This window comes from Balaenoptera borealis (genome assembly GCF_965194805.1).
Source record: "Balaenoptera borealis genome assembly, chromosome: X".
In the NCBI taxonomy this organism is placed as follows: Eukaryota; Metazoa; Chordata; class Mammalia; order Artiodactyla; family Balaenopteridae; genus Balaenoptera; species Balaenoptera borealis.
In genome coordinates, this window is record NC_138881.1 from 18479848 (window position 1) to 18507494 (window position 27647).

A 27647-nucleotide genomic window follows, 5' to 3' on the forward strand; every position below is an offset into this window, starting at 1 on the left:
TCCTAACCCTCCCTCCTCCCAGAGCCACACACCCCACCCCTATTCAGGTCCAAACCACCAAGTGACCATCTAGCAGAAGGAAAAAGGACAGTGCAAAAGTAACTCAAGACATAGAATGTGGTAAGTCCACTCAACAGCAGTGATCAAGTGTTACGGGGACTTATTTAAATGAAGGAGAAAACATTTTTTCCAGTTGTCGAAGGAAGGCTTCAAGAAATGAGAGGCATATGAACTGGATGTTAAAGAATGAGGAAGGTTTCCGAAGGCAGAGATGGGAAACAGGACAGGCCAGAAGAAAAAGTAAACCATACAGAGTGGGCAGTACGAGGCATGCCTGCGTGTAGGAAAAAGTACACTAGTATTTGAGTCTAAATAGCTGAGGTTGAGTATACCAGAGCTCTTTCTTGTGGGCTTCTTAATAGTTTGCCTATTAACTTTTTATTTTGAATTTGAAGAACAGTCTGTCCCTATTGTAACTGTTGAATCCTTTTGCTTTTCAGGCCAGAGAAGGGGAAGTAGCCATTATTGATAAAGTCCTAGACAATCCAGACTTGACATCAAAAGAATTCCAACAATGGAAGCAGATGTACCTCGATCTTTTCTTGGATATCTGTCAAAACACCACCTCAAATGACCCATTAAGTATTTCTTCTGAAGTAGATGTAATCACTTCCTCCCTAACACACACTCATTCATACATTGAAACGCATGTGTAAGTGTATTCTGCCCTCTGGCCATGTGGTACCTTCTGGTACTTTGAACAAGTATATAAGGTAGTTTTTATATCAACGTGTGGGACACTTGACAAGCTATACTTCAATGTTACCAAAACTATATGAAACAAACCCTATATGGTCATAATACCACTGTCTTTAATGAGCATTTGTATATTTTATATGCAGTTAGTGCTCAGCTTATGTTTACCATGTGCAAAATCAACTGTCTTCAATGACTTAAAATTAACTTTTGCAAACAACTCTGAAGACAGGTGGTCTTCAAGTAGAAAAAACACAAAAAGGTGGTTTTCTATCTAAGGTCATCTTTTCTCCCTTTAAGTTAATTTTATATAAACAAGACTTCAAAACTAAATCACATTTTTTCAGGTGCAGACATCCTTGTGGGTGGGAAAGAATTTAAACCTTTTTTATATTTATTAAAATGTTCTAAGAATTTTCTTAAACATTGCACAAAGTTTAATGCTGTAGTTTTATTTTTGTGAAATGTAGATGCGCATACAAGAGTTAAGCAAAACAGAAGAGCATCAACATAAGAAAAGTTCAGGTATCTAATATTCGTCTTAACAGTCTATTAACTTGTGAAAGCTGGTTAATGGAAATACTATTCCAAATCCATGGGGACACTTAATGGTGTATCAGGGCAAAGCTTTGTAAGATGTTTTTGTAACTGAGACCAAAATTGAAGATAGAGCTGCTTTATTTTCTTGGTTTAAATCTTCCTTTATTTTTGTAGTGATGAAATGCTGATTGTGTATAGAGGACTTTGAGAGTGGATTTTTTAAAACACACTTAACTCACCCAGAAAGGCAGCTAACATATATATATGTGTATATGCATATATATGTGTGTGTGTATATATATATATATATATATATATATATATATATATATATATATATATATATAATTTCAGCCCAAACTCATGTTTTTAAACTCCAACTTCTAAAAAGCTACAAGGTATAAACGTAAATGAATCAACTTCCCAGTTAGGGTCAATTTTCCCCCTAGTCCATTAGTTAAACTTTATATATAATTATACTTCAGGCAGGGAAGTAAAATATGTTTACTTACAGGCTGATGTATGTTCTAATATAGAAAACAATGTTGAAAAAGAAAAATGTACCTCTCTCCTGAGGAGCAAGAGGATGATGGTCATTCAGAGATATATTACATTGAATTATTCGAGAGAAACAATTTTTAGAGGTTTTTCCTAGTTTCATGATTTGTTCTATAGAGTGGATGAAGTCTATGAAAAAATCCTCTTCATATATTTCCATTTATAAGCATCTCGTTTTTGAAAGTGATCACAGCATGATAATGACTGTGCTGCTTTTTAGTGTCTGGCTGCATAACGTATAAGTCACAATTTGCTGGTTTGGGGTTTTGTTTTTTTAGGAGGAGGAAGAGACCCTCCTTTACTATTCTATATCCTAAAATCTACTTCTAATCAGCTTTATACTGTTGCCTGTACAGCTCAGTGAATGAATGTACTTTCATCTCTAAGAGTTCAGATATCTGCCAGTGAATATTTTTGCTGTAGAGGAGAAAGTAAAAACTCCACAGCGGGGATCTTTTCCTTTGCTTTTGAAACCACCATTGAATCACTATCGTTTTGCAGACTTTGCACAACTGTACAGGAGAGTGGCCTTTCTACAGCACATTTTCAGTAATCCTATATTTAGTCAAAATGGATGAGAAATCATGTATTAATGTTTGTATGGAATTTTGGGTCTGGTGTAATATTTTTATCATTTAAAAAAAAACTATTTGTAAAAACATTTATTTACTGCATGGGTATTGACGCACATTAAATTTGTGGGATTTTGTATATGTAAAAAAACAAAAACAAAAAGCAAAAAAACAAAAACCTCTTGTCCTAAAATGAAGTGTGCTTGTTACAGGTGTTTAGACTTGTTAATGTTTACTAGACCAAATGTGTACATTTACTTAAAAATATCTGTACCTGATGGATGTGTCGTGGATACAGTGGCCAGGTTGTGCCCTGGAAACAGTGAGCAGTTGATGGAAAGACTAGCTGTGTTGCTACTAAGCGGCTTTTACTTTGGTAAAGTTGGCTCTGTTGTTTTAAATGGTAAAAATTAAACTAATGAATTTTAAAAGACTCGTGGCTAGCCTAGCATGAAAGAGACCTTTTAACACTATATATCTGTACATTTTATTGCATTAGTTTCAAATCTAGGAGAGAGGCAGCACTGTAAACTGAAGTCAAATAAATTCAGCTCTTAATGAATCCTCATAAAGCACCTATTTTATTCATGCAGTCCTCATCACATTTCTTTGTGACCTAATCACACAGCCGCCACCACCCCGCCACCCCACCCCCGGTTACAAGTTTTAACTTTGTCACTCCATTGGTGATACAAGCCAGAAGAAGCACCTGTCCAGTGTATACAAGAATCTTCTCTGAGATCCTGCAAAATCAAGCTGGTTTCCCATTTACCTGACAGGAACTTTAAAATTTCACCTATTGCTCTTTCGTTTCTCTGTGATTCTTTTGGGAAGGTGGGGCAGAGGGTGGGGGGGTACCACTAAAAATAAACTTAAAAAATATTTTTTTACAAATATTACCTACAGCATGTCTGCAGAATGAACATTTAAAGAGGATGAACGAAATAGGGTTTTGATTTGTTTTTGTTAGGTGTTCCACTAAACCAAGGAAGCCTGATTATTATGGCTAAGGGCTGCAGAAATAAAACTTAAAACCAATGAGCTGCCAAAAGCCAGGGCAAAAGCAGACTAGGGTAAGTAAGGATGAAGTACAGAAAAACTTAACCTAGGTTATTTTCTCAAAAAAAAATGGTGCTTTCTTAGAGATTTCTTTCCTCTCAGTTCCGTATCTATATTAAACCATCAGAGCAGAACTATAACCATGATTCTGGATCATAAAATCATAGTTCTCCCTACAATGATTGCATGTGTTTAACCAAGGCACTTTCCCTTCACTATTTATTCAGATAAATATTTATTTATTCAGGTAATGCCATCTTCTAGAACCATTTATTACAGTCTTTATAGCTAACAATTTTCTGGTCTTGTACATAACTTCTTATGGTACGTTTTTTGGCTGTTTGGCACAAAAGTAATCACTGTTCAGCGCCTGGGAAACACTAACTACAAGAGGGAAAATAGGGTCATGTTTTATTTTCAAAGTCCATCTCTAGCCCAGCATGAGAATTTCTAGAAATCCCCAGTTCACTGAAGATGATTCATATATCCTTCTAAATTTGACCCGTCCTGTCTCCCATTCTCAGAGTAAGGGGAAATGTTCCTCTTTTGGCCAAGCCTAAGGAAAAGCCCACGCACGGGTTGCTCTGTAAGCCTGGTCAGGCGCGACTTGCTCACTAACCCATTAAGCCCAGCACTAAATCTGGCGCCTCTCCGGGCTCTCCCTCCCTCTCCTCGTCCCCACCCTCGGCCAGCTGCAGCACTGCGCACTGCAGGCCGCTCCAGGCCCAAGGCAGCGCGCAGCCAGTGTCCTCCCAGCGGTCCAGGTCGAGGTCATAACCCACCACGTTGCGGGTAGGCACCTGGCGTGAGTCCCGCCACTTCAGGCCGCCCAGCAGCAGCACCGTCTCCTCCACCACGGCCAGCCCATAGCAGAAGCGGTCGTAGTGTAGCGGCCGCAGCCGAGTCCACTGGTCGGTGCCGGGGTCGTAACGCTCGATTTCGGAGAAGGGCTCATAGCGCCCCAGAAAGGCGAACACCGCGCCGCGCAGTGCGGCCATGTGGTGCCCGAAGCGGGCCGTGCCCATGGGCGCCCTCTTGCTCCACGCCTGCTCCCCAGGGCCCAGGGAGAACACATCCCGGAGGCTGCTCGCGCCGCCCTCGCCTCTCCCCGCCTTGCCCCCGGAGATGTACACGACGCCGCACTTCCCGACGGCCCCCGCGTGGCCGTGCAGGGCCCGCGGCAGCGCCCCGGCCGCCGTCCAGCGGTCCCGGCGCAGGTCGTACATCTCCACTGAAGCCAGCGCTTCGCCGCCCGCGCCCAGGCCCCCGACGGCCAGGAGCCCCTCGCCCACGGCGCCGCACCAGAAATGGGACCGCGCTTCCCGCATAGCGGGCACAGTCGTCCAAGCGTGAAAGCGCGGGTCATAACGGTGCACTTGGGCCGTGACCGCCCTCAGGCCGTCGGCTGTGGGGGAGGAGCCGCCGCCCGACGGGCTCTCCCCGCCGAGGACGAACAGAAAGTTGCCCGCGGCGCACACGCTGTGCCCCAGTAGCGGAGCGGGCAGCCGCGTGAGGCTGCGCCAGCGGTGGTTGTGCACGTCACAGGCCACCACGTCCTGGGTAAGCTCCCACTCCTCCTCCTCCTCCGCCTCCTCCTCCACCTGCTCCTCTTCCTCCTCCTCTTCCTCGGGCTCCGCCGCGGCGCCCCTCCCCCTGGCTACCCGCCGGGGGACCACGACCTCCTCGGTCACCACCTCCCGCCCCCTGCACCCCCCGACCAACAAGATGCGGGTTTGGGGGCTCCGGACGCTGGTCTGCTCGCCCTGCATGAGCGGCTGGCGGGAGGGCGACGTGTGGTAGTTGAGGGCCTGGATGATGAGGCCCTTGACCCGGGAGGGCAGGGTGAGGCCGGAGCCCGAGTACACGCGCCGCAGCACGTCGGTGGGCACCAGGCCGAAGCGGACGCGCTCGAGCAGCGCGGCGCAGTGGGCCAGCCGTTCGGCCTCGGGCTCCTGCCGCAGCCAGGCCAGGGCCAGGCCCAGCAGCCGGGCCTCGGGCACGCGCGCCACGTCAGGGGCACCCAGCACGGCCCTCAGCGACGCGGGGTTGAGCTCCAGCAGCCCGGCGGGGCCCGCGCCCCGCGCCAGCAGCTCCCGCAGGTGGCTCACAATGCAGCGCTCGGCCGCGCCCAGCGTGTGCACCAGGCCGAAGCGCGCCGCCACGTTGGCGGCGAAGCAGCAGTTCTCCAGGCCTAGCTGGCGCTCCAGGTAGCGGCCGCACAGCCCCAGGGCCTCGGTGACCTGCAGGTAGCTGGCGGCCTCCAGCGTGTCCTCCACGGTGTCCATGGAGAGCGGCAGCCAGGCGGTGTAGATGAAGTCCAGCAGGCGCTGCAGGCCGGCCGCGGACGGCACATGCAGGTGGATCACGGGCGCCCGGGATTCCCGGGTGTGGCTCTTGAACAGGGCCCTGAAGTAGTCGCTGGAACACGCGAGGAGCGACCTATGCGCCGGGAACTCGCTGCCCTCGGCCTCCAGAGTCACGTCGCACAGGAAGCCCTCGGCGCGCAGGGCCTGGTAGCCGGTGAGCAGCGCGCCGCCATGAGCTTTGCAGTAAGACAGGAAGTAACTCATGATGCCCAGGGCGGGAAGTGGCCGGGCCAGGGCTGGGGCCAGCAGCGCGCGGCCAGAGACATCCCGGGACACGGCGCCGCCGGGTCCCCCGTGCGAGCCGAAGAGCCCCTAGCAGGGGCCCATTTTTGCGTGCTCAGCTTAAATCCCAGGTCTCCTTCATACAGGTCCGCAGATCTCCCCTTCCCCCTCTCAGAGCAAATCCGGTCGGGGAACGGTTTCCAGAAGCCCCTAGTAGCGGAGGGCACGGAGTTTGGAGTCTTCCGGGAGGTGCAGGGCTCGGTTTCGGCGGCTGCCGAGGCTGCCAGAGCGTTGCCCAAAGCCCCCTCCCCGGCCCAGTTTGGGGAGCCCACACCTGCGCGCCAGGGGCCGCAGTGGCCGCGCACCATCACCTGGAAGGGCGGAGCTGCAGGTAGACTGACTCCAGGGGGGGTGCTGGATCTCCGACGGCCCAGATGCGTAGATGTGGCCCGACTCGGGCCGTCCTGGGAGTGCGGGGCGAGGGCTCTGACCTCCCGGGGGTGGACAAGGAGGGTTCTGCGGGCACCCGTGAGGGCCGGGGACAACTAGCTACGGGGCAAGGGGGGTGAGCTTGTTCCGCGCGGAGGATCAAATCAAAGCCTAGGGGATTAGGGAGGGGGGGCTCGGGTCAGCGCGGAGGGTCGGAGGCGTGATTGGGCGCCGCACATAACATGCCGGTAGCTCACAGCGACAGGAATAGCGCGCGGCCTCGGCCTCCCCGGCGCGCCCCGCCCCGCGCCCCGGCTGCTGGCTAAGAACGGAGGGCCGGGACGCGGGAGTAAGCGGCCCGGGCCTGGGACATGACTCCGGCGACCCCACAAGCCGCCGGTCACCAGGGGGTCCCGGGAACCCGGCTGGGGTGCGGGAGGCGCTCACTGGAGAGGCGCGAGTCGGGGGACCCTGTGCCTGGTGGTGTCTGGGGAGGGGCGCTCGGCTGGTCTGGAGGAGTGTCGACCCCCCGGGGTCTCTGCGCCTGGGAAAGAAGCCCCTGGGTCGCAACTTTCTGCTTTGAGGAGGCCCTAATTAATCCAGCGAGAGCGGGGAGTAAGCGGTGATTTTGCGCGCTGACACCCAGGAGGCCACTGCGCTCAGAGGAGCCACTGGCGGGAATCACGCCGGGGCGAACCAAGGCTCCTCGCCAGCGGCGCTCCGGAGCACGCCCCTCACCTGGACTCACCCTTGCGAGATGCTGGGCCTACTCTGCGCCCTTCCCGAGGTCTCCCTGGCTTGTCTCACATTCCACTTTCAGGAATTTGCTCCCACCCAGCTCCCCGACCCCGGCTGAGTTCCCCCTTCCTGTTCTTAGACCCCGCCCGGCCCATCCCTTGGCAAAGTGGACAAGGAGATTGTAGGTGACTTGGGTTTTCTGCCTTTGAATGACCACTTCATTTAAGAAAACAATTCTTTCCAGTTTGTCTCCCTGACTTTATAGACTCTGATGTAATTACTGCCTGCTCCATTCTCAGTGCCGTGACGTGATAATGGGCAGTAAGTTTGCAAAGCTCGGTAGAGGCTGGAGTTTTGAAGGGCCCATCTTCATGAAGTTATTTTTATAAGATGCACCCAGCACGGAAATGATGACTAAAACCACACCAATCTTGAGACATCAGGAAAGCATTTCTCATCTCTGACACCCTGCTCTTAAATAATTAAATGATTAATATAGCTGTTCTTTCTTGCCAGTTTGGAGGGTTCTGTGTGTTTTGCTTTCATCTAGAATTGATTTTTCTATTTTCTAATGCAACCCTTCTGGTAATCTGTTTTAAGTGCACCTTTTGAAGGCATCTGAAATAACTTGAATTTCTGAGAGTTAGGGTTGTATTTCATTTAAAAAAAAAATCCAAGGAAGGATAAATGTCATCATTTTCTGCCTGGTATGCCATCGGTACTTACAGGGTCTCCAGTTAGAAGCAATTCTTGAAGTACATAAAAATATTAGTAAAATGATTTTGCTTTGTTGTCAAAGATGAAACTGATTTATGATTTAAATTAGTCAAATTATAAAATGCAAGCAGGGGCTCAGGTTAAGGGCTTGCTTAAACTCCAGAGACTAAAAATACTGCAGTTTGAATTCCTAATGTTAGAGCTACAGATTGGGGGGGGGGGGGGGACAGTGCTAGTTGGTTTGGGTTTTTCTTTCTTTTTTTTTTTTTTTAAAGCACTAAAATTCTTAGTTCAAAAATAAAATACCAGTTTGGTTCGCTGTGCACAGATGTGTATGGTGGAATTAAATGGCCTTTACTCAACCTGATAGAATTTTGCTAGAAGGGATATTTGAGATCATTTAGCCAAACCCTCTCCCTTTCCTCCCCAATTTCTTGTTTTTCTTTTTAAAAATGTGGCAAATGAGCCCCAGAGAGAGTACAGTTTGTCTGGGTGACTTGGATATTGAGTTACAGAGTCTGGACCAGAATCCAGGGCTCCCTCCCCACTATATTATGTGACCTCATGTATGATAAAAATAAAATAGTGCAACACACAGTCAGTTTATTTAAACCAAATTTCAGAGAGATAAAGTTTAAATACAGTTTTTTAAACAGCATATTTCTCACCCTGAAATTGGACCACAGCCCATCAGATCTGTCCATCACCATGCATTCAGTCTGAATCCAAAATGTCACACTTACTTGCGAATAGAGGTGCTGTGGAAGATTTTTAACTCTTGACATCAAAAATCCAGTTTTATACAACAAGTACCTGTTCATTGCTGGCCCAACATGCCACCTCAACATGTTTTGCCATTGAGGATATGATGAAATGTGTTAAGTGAAGAAATTTTCATATTAGATGTGTCTACAAGGTCTTGTTTAGAAAACGTAACTGTCAATCCATCCAAGAACATTCTTGTCCTTTGAGTAATGTTTATGGAAAGTATCGATATTTTAATTTCTGGGCAATATTAACTAGGATGTGATTGTTCTGTTGAAAATGATCTGCTTCTAAGTTGTCCTCCCCCTTTAGACTATGAACTCCTTGAGGCTGGGGACTATTTCTTGGTCTTTATATATCCAACCCCTGTCACAATCTTTGGCATAAATAATGTAGAGTTGAACAGATAGAGGGAATGAGACTGTCAGTGGGAGGAGTAAAGGGTTGTTAAGAGGAATTTGACTGAGACAGTTACTTCTTTCTCTCTGCTTCTCTTTCTTCCCTTCACACAGCTGCGGTTGCAGACACACCCTGGTATGGCCATGAGCTAACATCCCTAGGAATCAAGTGGGTCACCATGGGTGGCCTGCAACTGAGAGAAGGCCCTACCACTTCATCCAGCCCCCTGCTCTACAGCCCTAGTCCTTCACCAAGGCCGGCCCCACATGGCTCTTGGCATCCAGTCAGACGCACTGCTACTCCTCCTCCCCGGACACAGGGCCCCCGGTGCCCCAGCAGCCCCTCCACACCCCACTTTGTATGGCCAGGCTTCTGCCGAAGGCCCAGCTACACACTCCAGCATGCCTGTTGGGACCCTGCAATTTATCCTGAACCCCCCACCCCTTGTCAGGACTGGGACCTGCTGTCTTTGATCCCTTCCATACATCTGCACCTCCTGTGACAGAGCCTAGAACTGAAGTCCTCCAAGCACCCGCCTCACTTCCCACATCAAAGTGGCAGTGTTGGTCAGCCGTGGCACTCCACTTTCCCTGACTTGGCCCTACCTAGCTAAATGTAAATTCCATAGCTCTCACCTCTAAAATAATTGTATATGTCAAAAAAAATTGAAAACTACAAACGTCCATGTATAATAGGCACTTAAAATTTTTTTTGCAAATGTAATGTGCTTTTTTTGGTAACAGCTTTGTTGAGATATAATCCACATACCATACAATTCACTCATTCAGAGTGTACAGTTCAGTGGTTCTTAGCATATTTCCAGAGTTATGCAAACATCTCCAGAGTCTCATTTGGGAACATTTTCATAATCTCAAATAGAAACCCCGTGCCCTTTAACTCTCGCTTCCCTGTACCACCTGTCCCGCAAGCCCTAAGCAACCACTGATCTATTTTCTATCTCTACAGATTCTGGATATTTCACGTAAATGGAATTATGTAATACATGGTCTCCTGTGACTGACTTCTTTGACTTAGCATAATGTTTTCAAGGTTTATCCATTGTAATGCACTTCTGAGGAAAAGAAGGATTTGTATAATAATAACATTGGGAACCTTTTCTCAAAACCACAACATTCTAAAAAATATGCCCTGTGATATTTAGCATACAGTTTTTGGCAGGTTGACTCTTTATCATCTATCATTACTGACTCCTTTCAATACCAATATACTTCCAACACACGGCTTCTGGCATCCTCCATGGAGAGCTTATTATTAGAAATTGACACATTAACTAAACTAATTGTGAAAACATGATTACAAACAATAACAGACATGCAGTAGAGAAAAAAAATCCCATGTTAACTTCACCCAGGTTAACAAGACCATTTTTTGTGTATGTGAGATGTTATTTTATCTTTGTGACATGCAGTTCAAGTGAAAGGTTTCCAAGGGGTGGAGTGTGTGCGTGTATGTTTTAATCATGAGTGACTTTGGCATTCTGGCCCAGCTGACAGCTAAAGAAGCAGTGTGGTAGGTGGGGAAGGACTGGGCTTTGGGCTCAGGCAGACCTGGGCTCCAATTCCAGCTCTGCCCCATTAGACTTTAAACAAGTGACTTAAGTTCTGTGAGTGTCATTTTATTATTTTTAAAAGGAGTATACCGCTTCTACATTCATAGCACTGTTAAAACAAAATTAAGTTATGTATCTATGACCATTCCTGGCCCGAGTATACACAATAGATGTGAGTTTCTCTTCCTTCTCCCTCTCTTAAAGCCTTCTGAAAACTCATAATACCAGAGGCCAAGCAGCCAGGAAATGTAATAAAGCAGTGGTTTTCAGTGGTCCTCCTGCGGCATCACCTGGGAACCTGTCAAGAAGTGTAAATTCTCGGCCCCGCCTCAAATCTACTGCATCAGAAACCCCAGGAATGGGCCCAGCAATCTGCTTCGCAACAAGCTCTCCCAGTGATTCTGATGCACATGAAAGTGTGAGAACCGCTGTCATAGAGAATTGTTCATAATTTCTGCTACATCCCGAATTCACTAGTCTCAGTAACAACTTGTTCTGGGCGTAATGTCAACATTTTCCCCCTAAAAAAGAGAGGAAGCCCACTAGCTCCAAAAGGTCAGAGGTTGGAGACTTAGACGGGAAAATTCAGTGGCTGTGCCCCACATCATATGACTTTAAAATAGATTGTGGACTTGTTTGCCCTTCCCTACCCCAGACAAGCTGACAATATTAACAACGATCTCTGTGGCATGAGATGATTTGGTAACTGAAGCATTTTCTCAACACTTGATTGAATACTCAAATCAGAATGTAGCTGTAGCCAGTTTTCCTATCTGGATGCCACATGTTAAGAGGCCCTTTGATGAATCAGGGAATGCCCAAAGAGAGCAGCCAGAAAGAGAGAGTGTCTGGAAATGTTCTTTCTCATGGAGAGAGCAGGTGAAGGAGCTGGAGATTTTAGACTAAGAGGAAAGAACCCTCTGGTGAGTTAAATGATTGCTATTTTCAACTTTCTGAAGGGCAAGAGGCACAGAAGGCAGACCCAGGACCAGTAAGTGGAAGTTACAAAGAAAAATTTTGCCACAGCATAAATAAGAACCTTCTAGCAATAGAGAACCTTGAAAGAAAACATACAAGTAGAAGTTGAACGTGCCAGGCCATAAGAAGAGTTACCTGAGGCTCTGGGAAAACAGGAAACTTGTCCAAGGTGACGTGATTTAGCAAACCTTGTCAGAGCCCCGCCCATATCCCCTCGATCCCTTTACCATTTTTGTGCACATCAGTCCCAGTGGCTTTTGCTCCCAGCAACCAGCACCTGTGTCCTTTTGTGGGCAGGCACCCCTGGGCTGCTGGCGCCCACCTTCCCTGTGCACATGAACAGAAGCAAAAGTGCCCGCAAATTTACATCTCCCAGGGGCTACCCTTGACCAACGACTGACTGACAGGTGGAGGGCAGCTCCCTTTCCAGGTGTGGCTCACACTGTTTCCAGAGCTCCCCTATCCGATTGAGCTACAGCTATCTTCTGTGGGACCCTGTTTGGTGTCACACACTCGCTTGACCTCCTTCCCTTCCCTGTCTCACATTGCCAGCCCCCTGCCTGTCTTTTCTGGGAATACTTCCTAATAAATGACTTTCACAGGAATCCTTGTCTCAGAAGGAATCCCTGCCTCTGGGCACAATGAAGTGGGTTTACTCTTAGTATCTGACCCCAGAGGGCCAGCTGTCAGCACATGCAGGTGTGTACAGGCAACCAAACCTATGACTTCCCACGGTCAGACCTTCTTCAGAAAGATGAAACAACGTTCTGACATCAACCTCAGAGTCTCTTATACATCTTTCCACATGAGTGCATAGTACAAACCAAGTCATACAATGGGAAGTGGCTCAGATATGTCATCTGAGCACAACCAGAACTAAAATCGTAGAACACCCTCGGGGTGTTAATAAATTTCTCCAATCACCGGCACCTGTTTAAGGAGTTGTTGAGCCTGGGACTTTAAATGCTTTTTTTTTTTTAAACCGGTACTCTTCTATAGAGATATTATACCCTCTCCTGAATTTTTCTGTGTCTGACCCATGGCCAACATGTCCACTGTGCCAGTTACTTCTGCTATGTTTTCAGAATCTCTTTCTAATGATGCTGGTCAGTGACTAACAGGGAAAAGTTCTACACAGGATCTTGCCAGCACCAGGGAGCTTACAAGATAGTTTTGTTCTCAACTTCTTATAATTCGTAATCTTAACAGCCTGAAAATCTTGCGGCATTTGTCCATTTGTTAAGAAACATTCTGCAAAAGTATCTACTAAGACTTACCTATAGAATCATGGGCAAGAAACCGTCATTAAACAAGTGGCTGTTCTCTGAGTAACGTTTAATGTCGTCACTCAGGATGTTTCAGTTTGAACCCTAAGCAGGAGACATTTCCCAGTAAGCAGTTGGATCTGCCCTGCCCTGTCACCCTGCAAAGAGCACAATGCCACCAGAATATGAGGACACAGGGGCAAGAGCAGTGTTTCCAGAGCCTACCCACTGTAGGAGGGCCACTCACAACCATTCAAGGTACAACAAGCATAATCCCCGCCTCAGCCACCTGGCTGGCCCGAAATCTTCCAGCTTCCTTTAATAGTTTAGTAAAAAAATGGCACCAGCCGCCTTCCCATGGATGGTGGGAAAAGCCAGCATTGCTCCAATAACTTTGAGGAAATTCCAGGGGCTTACAACTCTCCTAGTAACTCCTTATTTCAATTCATGCTTCTGTTGATGCCCCATTTCACTCATGTTTTGCTTCTTGGGGTTGTTCCATGCTCTCTACTCTGCACTTACCCACCCAAGGAACACGGCCCCTAAGCCTTTTTTCTCTCCCTTGACTTCCCATACAACCTGTGATGGATTAAAAAATAAATAAAACTTTTACTGAAGACTTGGGTAGGACAGACACAGAGAAGCAACAAGCATAAAATAGCAGATAGAATTTATAGCTATTCTTGTTTTTAAAAGTGCCCACCTGTCAGCTTTTCCTCCCTAGGGGCCACTATGCCATGTTGCTGGCCCTGTCTCTTTGCCCTCTCCTCTTTTACCCTTCCCCCACCACCCCCCTCTCTCCCAGATTGTTCTCAGAAACCCCAAACATATACCATTTCATTGTTTAAAACATTTTAGTGTTTTTTTTTTTTTTTGGGTAGTTTTGCCTAGCTAGACCTGACCGTGTTGTTGGCATGGGGTGGGAGGGGATTCTTCAGGCTTTCTACATAGAAGATCATTGTATCTGTGAACAGAGATAACTTTTCTTCTTCCTTTCCAATTTGGGTGCCTTTTATTTCTTTTTCTTGCCTAATTGCTCTGGCTAGAACTTCCAATTCTATGTTGAATAGAAGTAGAGAATGTGGGCATGCTTGTCTTGTTCCCTGACCGTGTCTTGGGTCTCCCTTTTCAGACCCAGAGGAGCCTTCAAGGAACTTTTGTACACATATCCCTGACTGACAGAGCCTGCACTGTGCAAAGGGGATGTAGGAGTCTGGCAGAAACTAAACACCAGGGCAGACTTGGAAGCAATCTGAACTTTGAATGCACTCCTAGCGCATGGAAGTGATTTTGTAGGAAGCGTTCCCAAGAAAAACACTAATGTAGAGGTGAAGGGCCCAGGAAGGAAGGAGGCCAAGCAACGGTGCAGCAGCCACCAAAGCCCACGGAGGGTAACTTGGGCTCAGTCCTGAGGGAGCTCTGAGGACAGTGGAGGTCGCACCTCAGTTGTCCCCATCAGGAGCACAGAGGCTGGAGTTGCTACTCCTGGACTGTCAGTCATCCAGTTCTCTCTTTGCACAGGCAAAGCAGGTGCCAGCAGCTGGGGGTGGTCCTCCAGAAGGGAGATACAGGTGTTTGTTGTTGGGAATGAGGGCACCTCCACCAGAAGCAGGTGGGCACAAAAATGGTAAAGGGGGCCAAGGGATATGGGTGGGCGCTGACTGCACCTGCCATGCCACATTGAACTAACAGAAAGTCAGCGACATCTACATACATCTAGGGAGGTTCTGAGACCCCAGCATTCCCACTCCAGGAGAAGACTGGATGGGTATATCTGTGGTCCCAGGAGCGTCACCTATTGATGGTATCATGAGGATCAGACACATCTTACCAAGGTAATGCTTGGCATGAAATGCTGAGTAGACCTGTTGCCCATTAAGCATTGAACAGACTTGTCCTCAGGGCTGCGTAACTAAAGACTGATGATGCCAAAGATGCTGCTCAATGCCCAAAGGTCAGTAAATAGACAAATCACAGGGCCAAGTTAACAGGTGCTGCGAGGGAGGTTGGAACATACTCACTTTCATTCTTATGCTGTCCACCACTAGGGCAACAGTCATCTAGCATCTCCCAACCCTCACCCTCCAGGTGGACATTGTGGACCACTGAAGGATGGCAAGCTCTGGGCACATTCCTATCCAAATTAGACTCCTGAGGGTGACTACGTGGACCTGCCCTGCTCTTTCTCTCTCATCCCAATCTGTCCCTATCTCCCTCATTGATATTTCTTATTCCCCTGAGCCTAGCAACCAGTTGTGACTCCCTCAGTAACTCATCCCTTTGTGCTTTTACCTACAGAAAGAAATACATTTAGTACAGTGTTAAAAGGGTGGGCTCTGGGACCAGCATGTTCAGTTTCAAATCCTGGTTCTACCATGCTCAAGCCATTTAATGTGGGACAGTTCATGTGACTCCCCAGTTTCCCCCAGTTTCAGCTTTCTCATCCTAGAAATACATAGGACAGGAGTGAGGGGTATGTTAATAGCACTGGGTGCAATGTAGATAATAAACATAGATAGACATTCTCCCTAAATACATTAGGGAAATATACATAGTCCTGGAAAAAATGACTTTCAGTGTAGAGTTTACCGATATTGTTCATTCTTCCTCAGGCAAAATATTCAAGCACCTTACAGAAAAGCATAGAGTAACCCTTGAACTATGGTATTTAATAGCAATGTGCTGGGAAGCACGCAACATGAAAAACAGCAGCAAGTGAGGGTATCCTTGCAATCGTGTTCTCGGATTAAAATAAACAGCAGAAAGGGATTTTGCAAAGCATTTCTTTCAGCCAAAAATCCATGAGGAATGAGTTTGTGTAGTACAGATGTTTAATAGACAGTAAACGTTGAATAGTTTTACAAATTGGCATTGTAAGGAGAGCACATCATATAAGCCTGTGACTGTTAATTGGAGGGTGCACCTGACACCATGGTGGCCTGGTAATGACGTTCTGTGTCAGTGTTCAGACTAAGGATTATGCAGGAGATCAGCCATCTTCCTGTCTTTATGGGCATGGAAACACATTTCTTACAACTGACTCATTGCATAATAATAGATAATAAATACTGTTTGCATTTTTCTAACATACACACATTTTCCCCTTAAGTAAACTATGTTGTAAATTTTCCCCATCTCTCTTCAAAGATATAGGAATTTCAAAATCTTGAATGAAACAGAAAGGAATAACAAAGCAAAAATGCCAGAAGTCTTTCCATTTAGTAACCACTAACACTGGTGGGATCACGCCACGTGTGCTATTTTAAAGTCAAAATTTTTACTTAACTATATGTTTTGAGGATATTCCCAAGTAAATGTTTATGGCTATAAATACCCTTTCTAATGTTTGTATACTGTTATTTAGATGAATATAGCAAAGTTTAACAAATCTTCTAATAGATATTCAGATTACTTCCAGGTTTTCACTCTTTTTTTAAGTTTTTATTGGCATATAGTTGATTTACAATGTTGTGTCAGTTTCAGGTATACAGCAAAGTGATTCAGTTATATGTATACATAGATCCACTCTTTTTTAAGATTATTTTCACATGTAGGTTATTACAGAATATTGAGTAGAGTTCCCTGTGCTATACAGTAGGTCCTTGTTGGTTATCTATCTTATGTATCGTAGTGTGTGTGTGTGTGTGTGTGTGTGTGTTTGTGTGTGTGTGTGTGTGTTCATCCCAACCTCCTGATTTATCCCTCCCCCCAGTGTTTCCCCTTTGGTAACCTTAAGTTTGTTTTTGATATCTGTAAGTCTATTTCTGTTTTGTAAATAAGTTCATTTGTATCTTTTTTTCAAATTAGATTCCACATATGAGTGATATCATATGATATTTGTCTTTGTCTATCTGACTGACTTCACTCAGTATGACAATCTCTAGGTCCATCCATGTTGCTGCAAATGGCATTATTTTGTTCTTTTTTATGGCTGAGTAATAGTCCAGTGTGTGTGTGTGTGTGTGTGTGTGTGTGTGTGTGTGTGTGTGTGTGTGTACCACATCTTCTTTAACCACTCCTCCGTCAATAGACATTTAGGTTGCTTAAACATGCCTTTGCTATTGTAAATAGTGCCGCAGTGAACACTGGAGGGTATGTATCTTTCCAAAATATGGTTTTCTTTGGATATATGCCCAGGAGTAGGATTGCTGGATCACATGGTAGCTCTGTATTTAGTTTTTTAAGGAACCTCCATATTGTTCTCCATAATGGTTGTACCCAGGTTTTCACTCTTATAAACTAAGCTGCTGAGAACATCCTTATACAAACATCTTTGCATTCCTGTGTGATTATGTCCTTAGGATAAAGTCCATGAGTGGAATTCCTAGATTAGGAAGAATGTATTTTTTAAAGGTAGGCATATATATAAGCACTTGAATATGCAAATAAAAGTCTAGAAGGGTAGGAGCCAGAATATTATCAGTAATCCTAACTGGGTGAACTGTAGGTAATTTTTTCCTCATCCATATTTTTAATTTTCATATATTTTATCATATATTTTAATATTCATAGAGCTATTAGCTAAAACCTAATTATGGCTATAGAGAAATACTTGGGATAATCATAGGAATATAGATGAAAGGATTAGAGATGAAGACAATTAAAAAGAAGTGAATATATGTGTAAGACAGATAATGATGATCCAATATAAGGGTAATTGACATCCCTGAAATAGAGAAGCTCACTAATGAAAGAAGGTATATTCATGAGTATTATACAAGAAAATATCCCTGAAATAAAGAAATAAATGAACTTGCTGATTGAAAGGTTACACTTCATTCCAGGGAAATATGATGCAGAACATCCAACACTGAGATATAGTCTCTTTTTAAGCTTTTGAACTTTGAAATAAAGAAAAAACTCAAGTATCCAGGAAGACAATGACAAGCATCTACAAGGGGGAAATAATTGGGCTGCCTCATACTTACTCATACCCATTACCCAACAATTCTATATCTAGGAATTGAATCTAAGGAAATAATCAGATGAGTATACAAGGATATTGATTATCATATTATTTAAAAACATTTTTTCAAATATGTGAAATTCAAGAAAGATCCAAATGGCAGAGCACTAGGTCACCTTTAAGATTATTTTTAGAAGAATATTTAATGACATGGGAATATGCCCAGAATATATTATTGTCAAGTGAAAGAATAAGGTTACAAAAGAATAACTGCAGTATTAGTCTGACTAAATCTGCACACATATATAGAGAAAAAAAAAAGACTGCGAGGATATACATTTAAATGAAGAGTAGTTATATCCAGGGGAGTATTACAGGGGATATTTTTTCTCTTTGTGTTTTTCTACATATACCAAATTCTCTACCATGACAAGTATTACTTCTACATTGGGGAGAAAGTGATCAATTTTATTAAAAATATTATCAATAATAACAAAGACTCTTGCCTTGATATTGCTATAACAAATCAGAAAGATTTAAAATGTAGAGTTACGAGATTTGGGGACAGTTTCTTTGACTGGACTTTTGGAAAACTCAGCTGATCATATTTGTGAGCAACTAGCCTAGAGATGTGCTGATAAAGAAAGCTTTGAAAGCTTCAAGTTCTGCACCTGCTCTGGGTCATCATTAACCAGCTTTACTTGGATTATGCATCAGATGAAACTTCAGTCTGGCTGTAAATTTAAGCAAGCTGTTAGATGGGAACATGGAACATCACTGTACATTGAGATAAGCACCATTTTCTTCATGGTATGAAGACATATATCTATAAGATGAACTTCTTTTTAAAAATCAAGTTTCTGACCATCAGGACACACACCATTAGTGACACATGGTGCAAGTAAAAAAATAGCATTTATTGAGGGAAAATGTATAAAAGAGGAGACGGAAAGCATGTGCAATCCCTCCAAACTCACTTTGTCGCATTGCTTGCCATGGCCAGTGTTCCACTAGAGGACCCTTCCCTCCCCAAGATGCTCCACATACTGTAGTTCTAGGGTCAAGAGGCCAGGAGACATTGATGGAACTAGTTAACATAGTGGAAGCCTCCTGGGTGGACGAGTGGCCTTATTAGAAAGGGGAAGCCTCCAGACCCAGTAGCTGCTATCAGCCTGTCCCTTTCTTGAGTTAACTAGACCTACTGAGACAGTCTGTCCCTAAGCTCCCAAAAGTAGGGAGGACATCAGCCTTCAGAGCCATTCGGATGGGTCTTGTATCACTGACCTTGGTGGCCTCTCCTGGCGATATTTTATTTATTTATTTTTAACATCTTTATTGGAGTATAATTGCTTTACAATGGTGTGTTAGTTTCTGCTGTATAACAAAGTGAATCAGCTATACATATACAGATATCCCCATATCCCCTCCCTTTTGTACCTCCCTCCCACCCTCCCTATCCCACCCCTCTAGGGGGACACAAAGCACCAAGCTGATCTCCCTGTGCTATGCGGCTGCTTCCCACTAGCTATCTGTTTCACATTTGGTAGTGTATATATGTCAGTGCTACTCTCTCACTTTGTCCCAGCTTACCCTTCCCCCTCCCCCTGTCCTCAAGTCCATTCTCTACGTCTGCATCTTTATTCCTGTCCTGCCCCTAGGTCCTTCAGAACCTTTTTTTTTTTCTTAGATTCCATATATATGTGTTAGCATACAGTATTTGTTTTTCTTTCTTTTTTTTTTTTTGAGGTTAAATTTTATAATTATGCATTTTCTATAAATGGGAAACAAATTTATCTCTATGATTTTTAGCTAACAACAAAAATGGGGAAACATGATCAATTACATAACCCATAATGTTCACAAGATACAAACAGAACAATTTTCCAAGAGAAGTTCAACCATTCCTAGTAGAGTGTAATTGCATTTTATGAGAACTTCAAGTAATGCAATATAAAACTAGTAATAAACTCCCACTGTTGCACAAATTTTGAAATAGTGGTTCCCCCAATTTTTTAGTGCGTAAAAAAGTCTTTCTGACTTACTTCATTCTGTATGACAGTCTCTAGGTCCATCCACCTCACTGCAAATAACTCAATTTCATTTCATTTTATGGCTGAGTAATATTCCATTGTATATATGTCTGGTGATATTTTAAATTTCCAAACCATTTCAGTCATTTAGTCAGTCCTTGATCTGCTGTCATGAATCTGCTGTTTCTTTGATTTGAGTCTTGGGATTTTACGAAATAATTTTCTATTTGTTTATTGCCTTTTGGATACTTCTTTAACTGATTTATTCTTCCATAGTGAAGCGATGTACTAAACTTGAACTGTGCAGAAGGGCTTCTTTCTCAAGATTGTTATGCCCTAAAAATCTACTGAAGACAAAAGCCCCCTCACAGCTCTCAGTGGCCTTCCAAAGACAGTACAGAGTTGTGTTTTTTCTTCTCACAAGAACTCCTTTCATGATAAGCTTAACATTTCTCCAAAGAAAATGTTACAATACCAGAAACTTCTAAGTTGACATTTACTTAGTTTTTACAAGAGGGATATTTAAAATTTACACAAGTCTTACATCTGAACATCTTCAGGTTTTGTAGGTATAAACCTCAAAGGGTAACTCTAAAAACAAAACTTAAGGCCACCGCATTTTCACAGGTAAATAGAAGCATGTCCATATGACTAGTTCTAAGTCAATATGCTCAAATCCTTGGAGCTTCATTGTGTTATCACCCCAGGTGGCCACCTGCTTGCCAGGGGAAGCATACTGAGTGAGCCATGTATCCAGTGTGTGATTCACCCACGAGAAACAACACATGGGAGCAGTGAATTATTTATATCCCTGTCCCATCAAACTTACCCATAGACTCCCTCAGGAGTTTTGCATGAGTAGTTTAAAGGGGGCTGGGCCATGGACTCACTCGCAGCCTTTCATTATGAGGCTCGTATTGCAAAGTAAAAACCTTTTACAACCCCTCACTTAATAGTGGTCCTATTCTTCAAATTGTCCTTGGGGAGAAAAGAGACAAAAAGCTCCCATATCCTCAGCAACACAAAAAACAGTTTTTGAAAATCTAACGAAACAAGAAAGTATAAAGGAGAAAATAAAAATTGTCCATATTTACACATCCAGAATAAACCTCTGTTAATATCTTGGCCTGTTTGATTATGGTTTCTCTTTCTCTCTCTCTTTTTCTCTCTCCCTCCTTCTCTCCTTTTTCTTCTTTCTCTCTCTTCCTTTCTTCGTTTCTTTCTTTTTTCACTTTTTTTTGGGTGGGGGGTTTTTTTGTTTTAATTTTATTGGAGTATAGTTGATTTACAATGTTATGTTAGCTTCAGGTGTACAGCAAAGTGATTCAGTTATACATATACATATATTCATTCTTTTTCAGATTCTTTTCTCATATAGGTTATCACAGAATATTGAGTAGAGTTCCCTGTGCTATACAGTAGGTCCTTGTTGGTTATCTGTCTTATATATAGGAGTGTGTATATGTTCATCCCAAGATCCTGATTTATCCCTCCCCCGCATGTTTCCCCTTTGGTAACCATAAGTTTGTTTTTGATACCTGTAAGTCTGTTTCTGCTTTGTAAATAAGTTCATTTGTATCATTTTTCAAAAATCAGATTCCACATATGAGTGATATCATATGATATTTGTCTTTCTCTGTCTGACTTACTTCACTTAGTATGATAATCTCTAGGTCCATCCATGTTGCTGCAAATGGCATTATTTCATTCTTTTTTATGGCTGAGTAATATTCCATTTTATATATACATATATATATGCCACATCTTCTTTATCCACTCCTCTGTCGATGGACATTTAGGTTGCTTCCATGTCTTGGCTATTGTAAATAGTGCTGCAGTGAACATTGGGGTTCATGTACCTTTTCGAATTATGGATTTCTCTGGATATATGCCCAGGAGTGGGATTGCTGGATCATATGGTAGCTCTATTTTTAGTTTTTTAAGGAACCTCCATACTGTTCTCCGTAGTGGTTGTACCAGCTTACATTCCCACCAACAGTGTAGGAGGGTTCCCTTTTCTCCACACCCTCTCCAGTATTTATTGTTTGTAGACTTTTTGATGATGGCCATTCTGACCGGTGGGTTTTCTTTCTTTCTTTCTGATTTTTTTATTTTTAAAGAAAAATTAGTCTTCTTTTGGCAACATAAAACATGCTTCTTTTGAAGAATTCAAATAGTTTAGAAAAGTACAAAGTTAAGGAAGTTGACAGTAACCCCCAAAACACCATCCAGAAGCAATTATCACTGATATTAGGAGAGTTCCATTCAACTACCTAGGCTCATGCAAAAAGATAGATTAGTAGAGAGATGGACAGATACAGAGAGGGAAGCTTTTTTAAAAAATGCTGTTTCTTAATTAAAGTAAGAATAAAATAGCTAAGTGCTATTTTAATTAAAATGTTACTTTTAATTTTACTTGAATATCATAGAAAAAAAGAAATTGAAGTGAAACTGAAGAACTCCTAATTGATATTTCTTCACCACGAGATAGTATTTTCTAAGACATTCCTGAGTTTAAGAAAAAAAAGATTCAGAAATATTCTTAAGTGGTTGGAGTTAGAATGTTTAAACTACCTGTTTAGACAGTATTGACTCCCTGCTACAAACAATGAGGAGGCTCATACTTTCACACCACCTTACACCTCTCTTTCCCCACTTTCCAGTGTTTGATGGTTGTATTATTCTTTTCTCAATGGCGGTTTAGAGCCTTCTCATCCTACCCTGTGATGGCTGAATAGGTGAGAAGTCTTGCTATTGACCCTTCGTGAACTCCTTTTTTTTTTTTTTTTCATCTTTATTGGAGTATAATTGCTTTACAATGGTGTGTTAGTTTCTGCTTTATAACAAAGTGAATCAGTTAGACATATACATATGTTCCCATATCTCTTCCCTCTTGCATCTCCCTCCCTCCCACCCTCCCTATCCCACCCCTCTAGGTGGTCACAAAGCACCGAGTTGATCTCCCTGTGCTATGCGGCTGCTTCCCACTAGCTATCTATTTTACATTTGGTAGTGTATATATGTCCATGACACTCTCTCACCCTGTCACATCTCACCCCTCCCCCTCCCCATATCCTCAAGTCCATTCTCTAGTAGGTCTGTGTCTTTATTCCCGTCTTACCACTAGGTTCTTCATGACCTTTTTTTTTTTCCTTTAGATTCCATATATATGTGTTAGCATACTGTATTTGTTTTTCTCTTTCTGACTTACTTCACTCTGTATGACAGACTCTAACTCCATCCACCTCACTACAAATAACTCCATTTCGTTTCTTTTTATGGCTGAGTAATATTCCATTGTATATATGTGCCACATCTTCTTTATCCATTCATCCAATGATGGACACTTAGGTTGCTTCCATGTCCTGGCTATTGTACATAGAGCTGCAATGAACACTTTGGTACATGACTCTTTTTGAACTATGGTTTTCTCAGGGTATATGCCCAGTAGTGGGATTGCTGGGTCGTATGGTAGTTCTATTTGTAGTTTTTTAAGGAACGTCCATACTGTTCTCCATAGTGGCTGTATCAATGTACATTGCCACCAATAGTGCAAGAGTGTTCCCTTTTCTCCACACCCTCTCCGGCATTTATTGTTTCTAGATTTTTTGATGATGGCCATTCTGACCGGTGTGAGGTGATATCTCATTGTAGTTTTGACTTGCATTTCTCTAATGATTAATGATGTTGAGCATTCTTTCATGTGTTTGTTGGCAATCTGTATATCTTCTTTGGAGAAATGTCTATTTAGGTCTTCTGCCCATTTTTGGATTGGGTTGTTTGTTTTTTTGTTATTGAGCTGCATGAGCTGCTTGTAAATTTTGGAGATTAATCCTTTGTCAGTTGCTTCATTTGCAAATATTTTCTCCCATTCTGAGGGTTGTCTTTTGGTCTTGTTTATGGTTTCCTTTGCTGTGCAAAAGCTTTTAAGTTTCATTAGGTCCCATTTGTTTATTTTTGTTTTTATTTCCATTTCTCTAGGAGGTGGGTCAAAAAGGATCTTGCTGTGATTTATGTCATAGAGTGTTCTGCCTATGTTTTCCTCTAAGAGTTTGGTAGTGTCTGGCCTTACATTTAGGTCTTTAATCCATTTTGAGTTTATTTTTGTGTATGGTGTTAGGGAGTGTTCTAATTTCATACTTTTACGTGAACTCCTTTTAGGAGGGGTTTCTGATGTTCCTGTTGCTCCTGCCCTGGGTCCCCGGCTTCCCACCCGCTGCACTGTGTCACTGAAGCCCCAGCTTCTGGCCGCCTCAGCACCGCTACCACTAGCCCCTCATGTGCTGGTGGTAGAGTGGGGACAACTCCTTTAAGATGAGGGGAACTTATTTCCCTGCCATTTTTTCCCTGTCTCTTTGTTTCTCAACAACTGAATAAAGCATCATTCAAGACTTTGGAGGCCAGGGAATTCCCCAGTGGCGTACTGGTTAAGAATCCGCCTGCCAATGCAGGAGACACGGGTTTGAGCCCTGGTCCGGGAAGATCCCACATGCCGCGGAGCACCTAAACCCATGCGCCACAACTACTGAGCCTGCTCTCTAGAGCCCGCGAGCCACAACTACTGAGCCCGCGTGCCACAACTACTGAAGCCCGTGAGCCACAGCTACTGAAGCCCGCGCGCCTAGAGCCCGTGCTCTGCAACAAGAGAAGCCACCGCATTGAGAAGCCCACGCACTGCAACGAAGAGTAGCCCCCGCTCGCCGCAACTGGAGAAAGCCCGCGAGCAGCAACGAAGACCCAACGCAGCCAAAAAATTAATTAATTAATTATTTTTAAAAAAAAAAAGACTTTGGAGGCCAAAGCCTCCTTTCCTTCTGGCACTTTCCATAACTCACTGCTGCGGGGCTTGTGTCTTTAAAGAAAAATAGGATCATAAGAAAAACATGGCTTAGGAAAAGTATGTGTAATATTTCAAAGGGTAAACGCAAGCAATTTACCTAATAAAGGAGATTCCTGGTGATGTTCAAAGCCCTTCATCAGGGGAAATTATAGGTGAGTGCTAGGTAACAGGAAAATATGTAAATAAAAAACACAGCAGGGGAAAGGAGTCTCAGGAGGATCAATGACAATACTTTTAAGCTGATGAACATTTTATATTTACATGCAGCAAAAACTAATACAGGACATCCTTCCCCCTACCTCCCTGCACATGTGGTCCTGGGATGGATAAAATTTAGTCCCTAATGCCTTTTTAAAATGATGATTGACTTATTAAAATGTATGTTTTAAGAAATATCTGCCCTCAAAAATAAACAACAAAAATGTCCAGCAATCACAATTTCCTCAAAGCACTCACTTTTTAGAAAGTCAAGAAAGAATGACTCAGAGATACTATGGATCACAGTAAGCCCAAGGTTTGTTTTCCATCTCACTGAGAACAGCCTGTTTTTGAAGGACTGTGACACTCCATTCAGAACCGTGTCCTTGGTGTGGTAGGCTGCTTTCTAAGATGGCCCTCAGTGATCCCCGCCTCCTGGTGTTTATACTTTAGTACAGTCCTCTCCCCTGGAGTGTGGGTGGGACCTCTGAGTTGCTTCTAACCAAAAATATATGGCAAAGTGATGGGATGTCACTTTCATGATTAGGTGACAAATGATTGTGACTTCTGTCTTGCTAACAGACTCTACTGACTTCTCAATTTGCATGTTTTGAAGGAGCACGTGGCCACGTGCAAGAAGCTGAGAGCAGCCCCAGCCAACAGCCAGCAGCGAACAGAATGCTTCCAACAACCACAGAGTGAGCTTGTAAACAGGTCCTTCCCTGCTGAACATTCAGATGAGACTGAGACCCTAGACCACCAACACCTCAATTGCAGCCTCGTGAAAATCCATGAAGCAGAGGAAACAGCTACGCCATAACTAGACTCCTGACCTACAGAAACGGTAAGACCTTAAGCGTGTGTTATTTTAAGCCACTAAGACATGGGGTAGTTCATTACACAGCAAATATAACTAATACACTTGGATTCACGTATACTAATACACACCACCTCCAGGCAATTCACCCTGATGGAGCATTACTGAGCCAAGACAAAGCATGTGAGAATGTCAAGAGTAGTTATGGGGAGTTTACAAAAAGATAGTGAAGTTAATGTGGATCACATTTTTAGTTCAATTGGCTATGACAGACCACTGCCATTTAAAATTAACGTTCTATCTCAGTAATTTACGCCCTGTTTCTTTTTACTCCTGACTCTTCTTACTGTGTTTTCAGTACAACCCTTTAAATTATTACTGGAGTTTCTTCATGAATTCAGTGTAAAACTCTCTACAGATAAATGACCAGTCCAGGACAATTTAAGATAGTTGTAGCTTTAGATAGTAACATTTGGATGCTCTTGTTGATTTGACTTCTTGAAGTGACTTCCAAAAAAATTTATTTGGGTATATTTTTCTATTTTTTTAACTTGAGTTTTCAGTACATCTTTTATCTTCAAACAGTTCAGTTCTAATACACTTTCTTATAACATTTACTTCAAATTCCCATCCTTCAAATGAGGAAAATAATACATCTTTCAAACATGTCAAGGGTATTAAAGATGATGCTTAAAGTACCATAGAACTGAAAAGTGCTATTAAATTCATTTTTATCAAGTCTGCTCTTATGAGCCATTATCACATCACACTTTTACACAGGCTCTGGATTATCTACTGCCACCCAGAGAACAGGGAGTTCAGGCTTATTATGTGAATCATTTGGTGCTTATATCAATCAAGGTCCTTGGCTACAAGCAACAGACACTCTGGCTCACTTAAATGCACAAGGAATGATTAACTGGTGTCGGGTGGCTCATAAAATCCTCAGTAGGGCTAGAAAATAAGGCTTGGGAGGCTATGCAGCTAGGAGAATGCTTCAAATCACACCCCAGAGCTGGAACCACATAGATACTGTTAGTGCTTCCCCTGGGCTTTGATACCCTGTGCACGGCTGACTGCTGGACACCACCATGAAGACCACTGCCTTCCTTAGAGAAATGGCTGATTCCAGGCACGGGGCAGGTACAAAGTGAGCCTGGAGCATCCTCTGGTGCAGAAAGCAGGGAAGTGCTCAAACAATGGGGACACATCCGAAGGACAATGGGCTGGCTGGAAGGGACTCCCACTGGCTAAATTTGGGATAACTTGAGGATCACAATGAGTAATGATAGTAATGGATTATAACAAAAGGAAATCAGTGAGTCCACAGTAATACTGTACACAAAGGATAAAGGTGGGAGGAGGGAAAGTTCTTCTTTACAAAAGGATGTCCATTGAGACATATAGAAGGAATGATAGAATTTGAAAATCACCATTTCACAGCCAACAGTGTAATGATTGATTCAGGCAAAAATCATCAATGAATACTAAAACCAATGAGTGAGAGGTTATTGGGGAACAAGATATTCATATAATCTCAAAGTATCACCTCCCAGATTACTTATTAATTTCAAAGGGAAAAGTTATCTTCATACTAGAGAGATATGGTGGACGCCACCCTAAACAAATGATCAAACTTAGCACGTCCAGTAATGGGACAAACTGATACCATGTTCCTCCTGATATGATGCAGTGGAAGGACACAGTAGAATTATGTAGAATTCTTGTCAAAAATGTTTAACCAATATCTAATAGTGAGGAAATATTTAGAGAAATCCAAAATTTCAGTAGTCATGAAAGATGAGTAAAGATGGAGAGACTGTTCTCAATTAAAGAAGACTACACACGATAGCCACATGTAATTTGTGATCCTAGACCTGACCCTAGATTTTTTTAAAAGATACAAATGATATTTCAGGGAC

At 43.3% G+C, this 27647-nt stretch overlaps 2 protein-coding genes and 1 long non-coding RNA gene across 6 annotated transcripts in view; 1 reads left to right on the forward strand and 2 right to left on the reverse strand.

Annotated features, from left to right (window-relative positions):
- CNKSR2 (connector enhancer of kinase suppressor of Ras 2) overlaps nucleotides 1-3147 on the forward strand; it is a 263636-nt gene extending 260489 nt beyond the window's left edge. For all 4 annotated transcript variants that reach the window (XM_082375497.1, XM_082375498.1, XM_082375499.1 and 1 more), the window contains one exon: nucleotides 501-3147. In XM_082375497.1, coding sequence (XP_082231623.1) covers nucleotides 501-716 — 216 coding nt within the window. In that variant the 3' untranslated portion in view covers nucleotides 717-3147. The remainder of the gene's footprint in view (nucleotides 1-500) is intronic.
- Nucleotides 1-27647, reverse strand: part of LOC309619973 — a 116813-nt gene that overhangs the window by 78709 nt on the left and 10457 nt on the right. The gene's annotated exons all lie outside the window — the stretch shown is intronic.
- KLHL34 (kelch like family member 34) lies at nucleotides 3704-6637 on the reverse strand. The gene has a single exon (XM_082375699.1). The coding sequence runs from the start codon at nucleotides 6053-6055 to the stop codon at nucleotides 4100-4102; it is 1956 nt and encodes a 651-aa protein (XP_082231825.1). The 5' UTR covers nucleotides 6056-6637; the 3' UTR covers nucleotides 3704-4099.

Bases quoted from the DNA above. Each gene is read 5' to 3' on its own strand.
- KLHL34 (XM_082375699.1), bottom strand. From the start codon at position 6,055: ATGAGTTACTTCCTGTCTTACTGCAAAGCTCATGGCGGCGCGCTGCTC.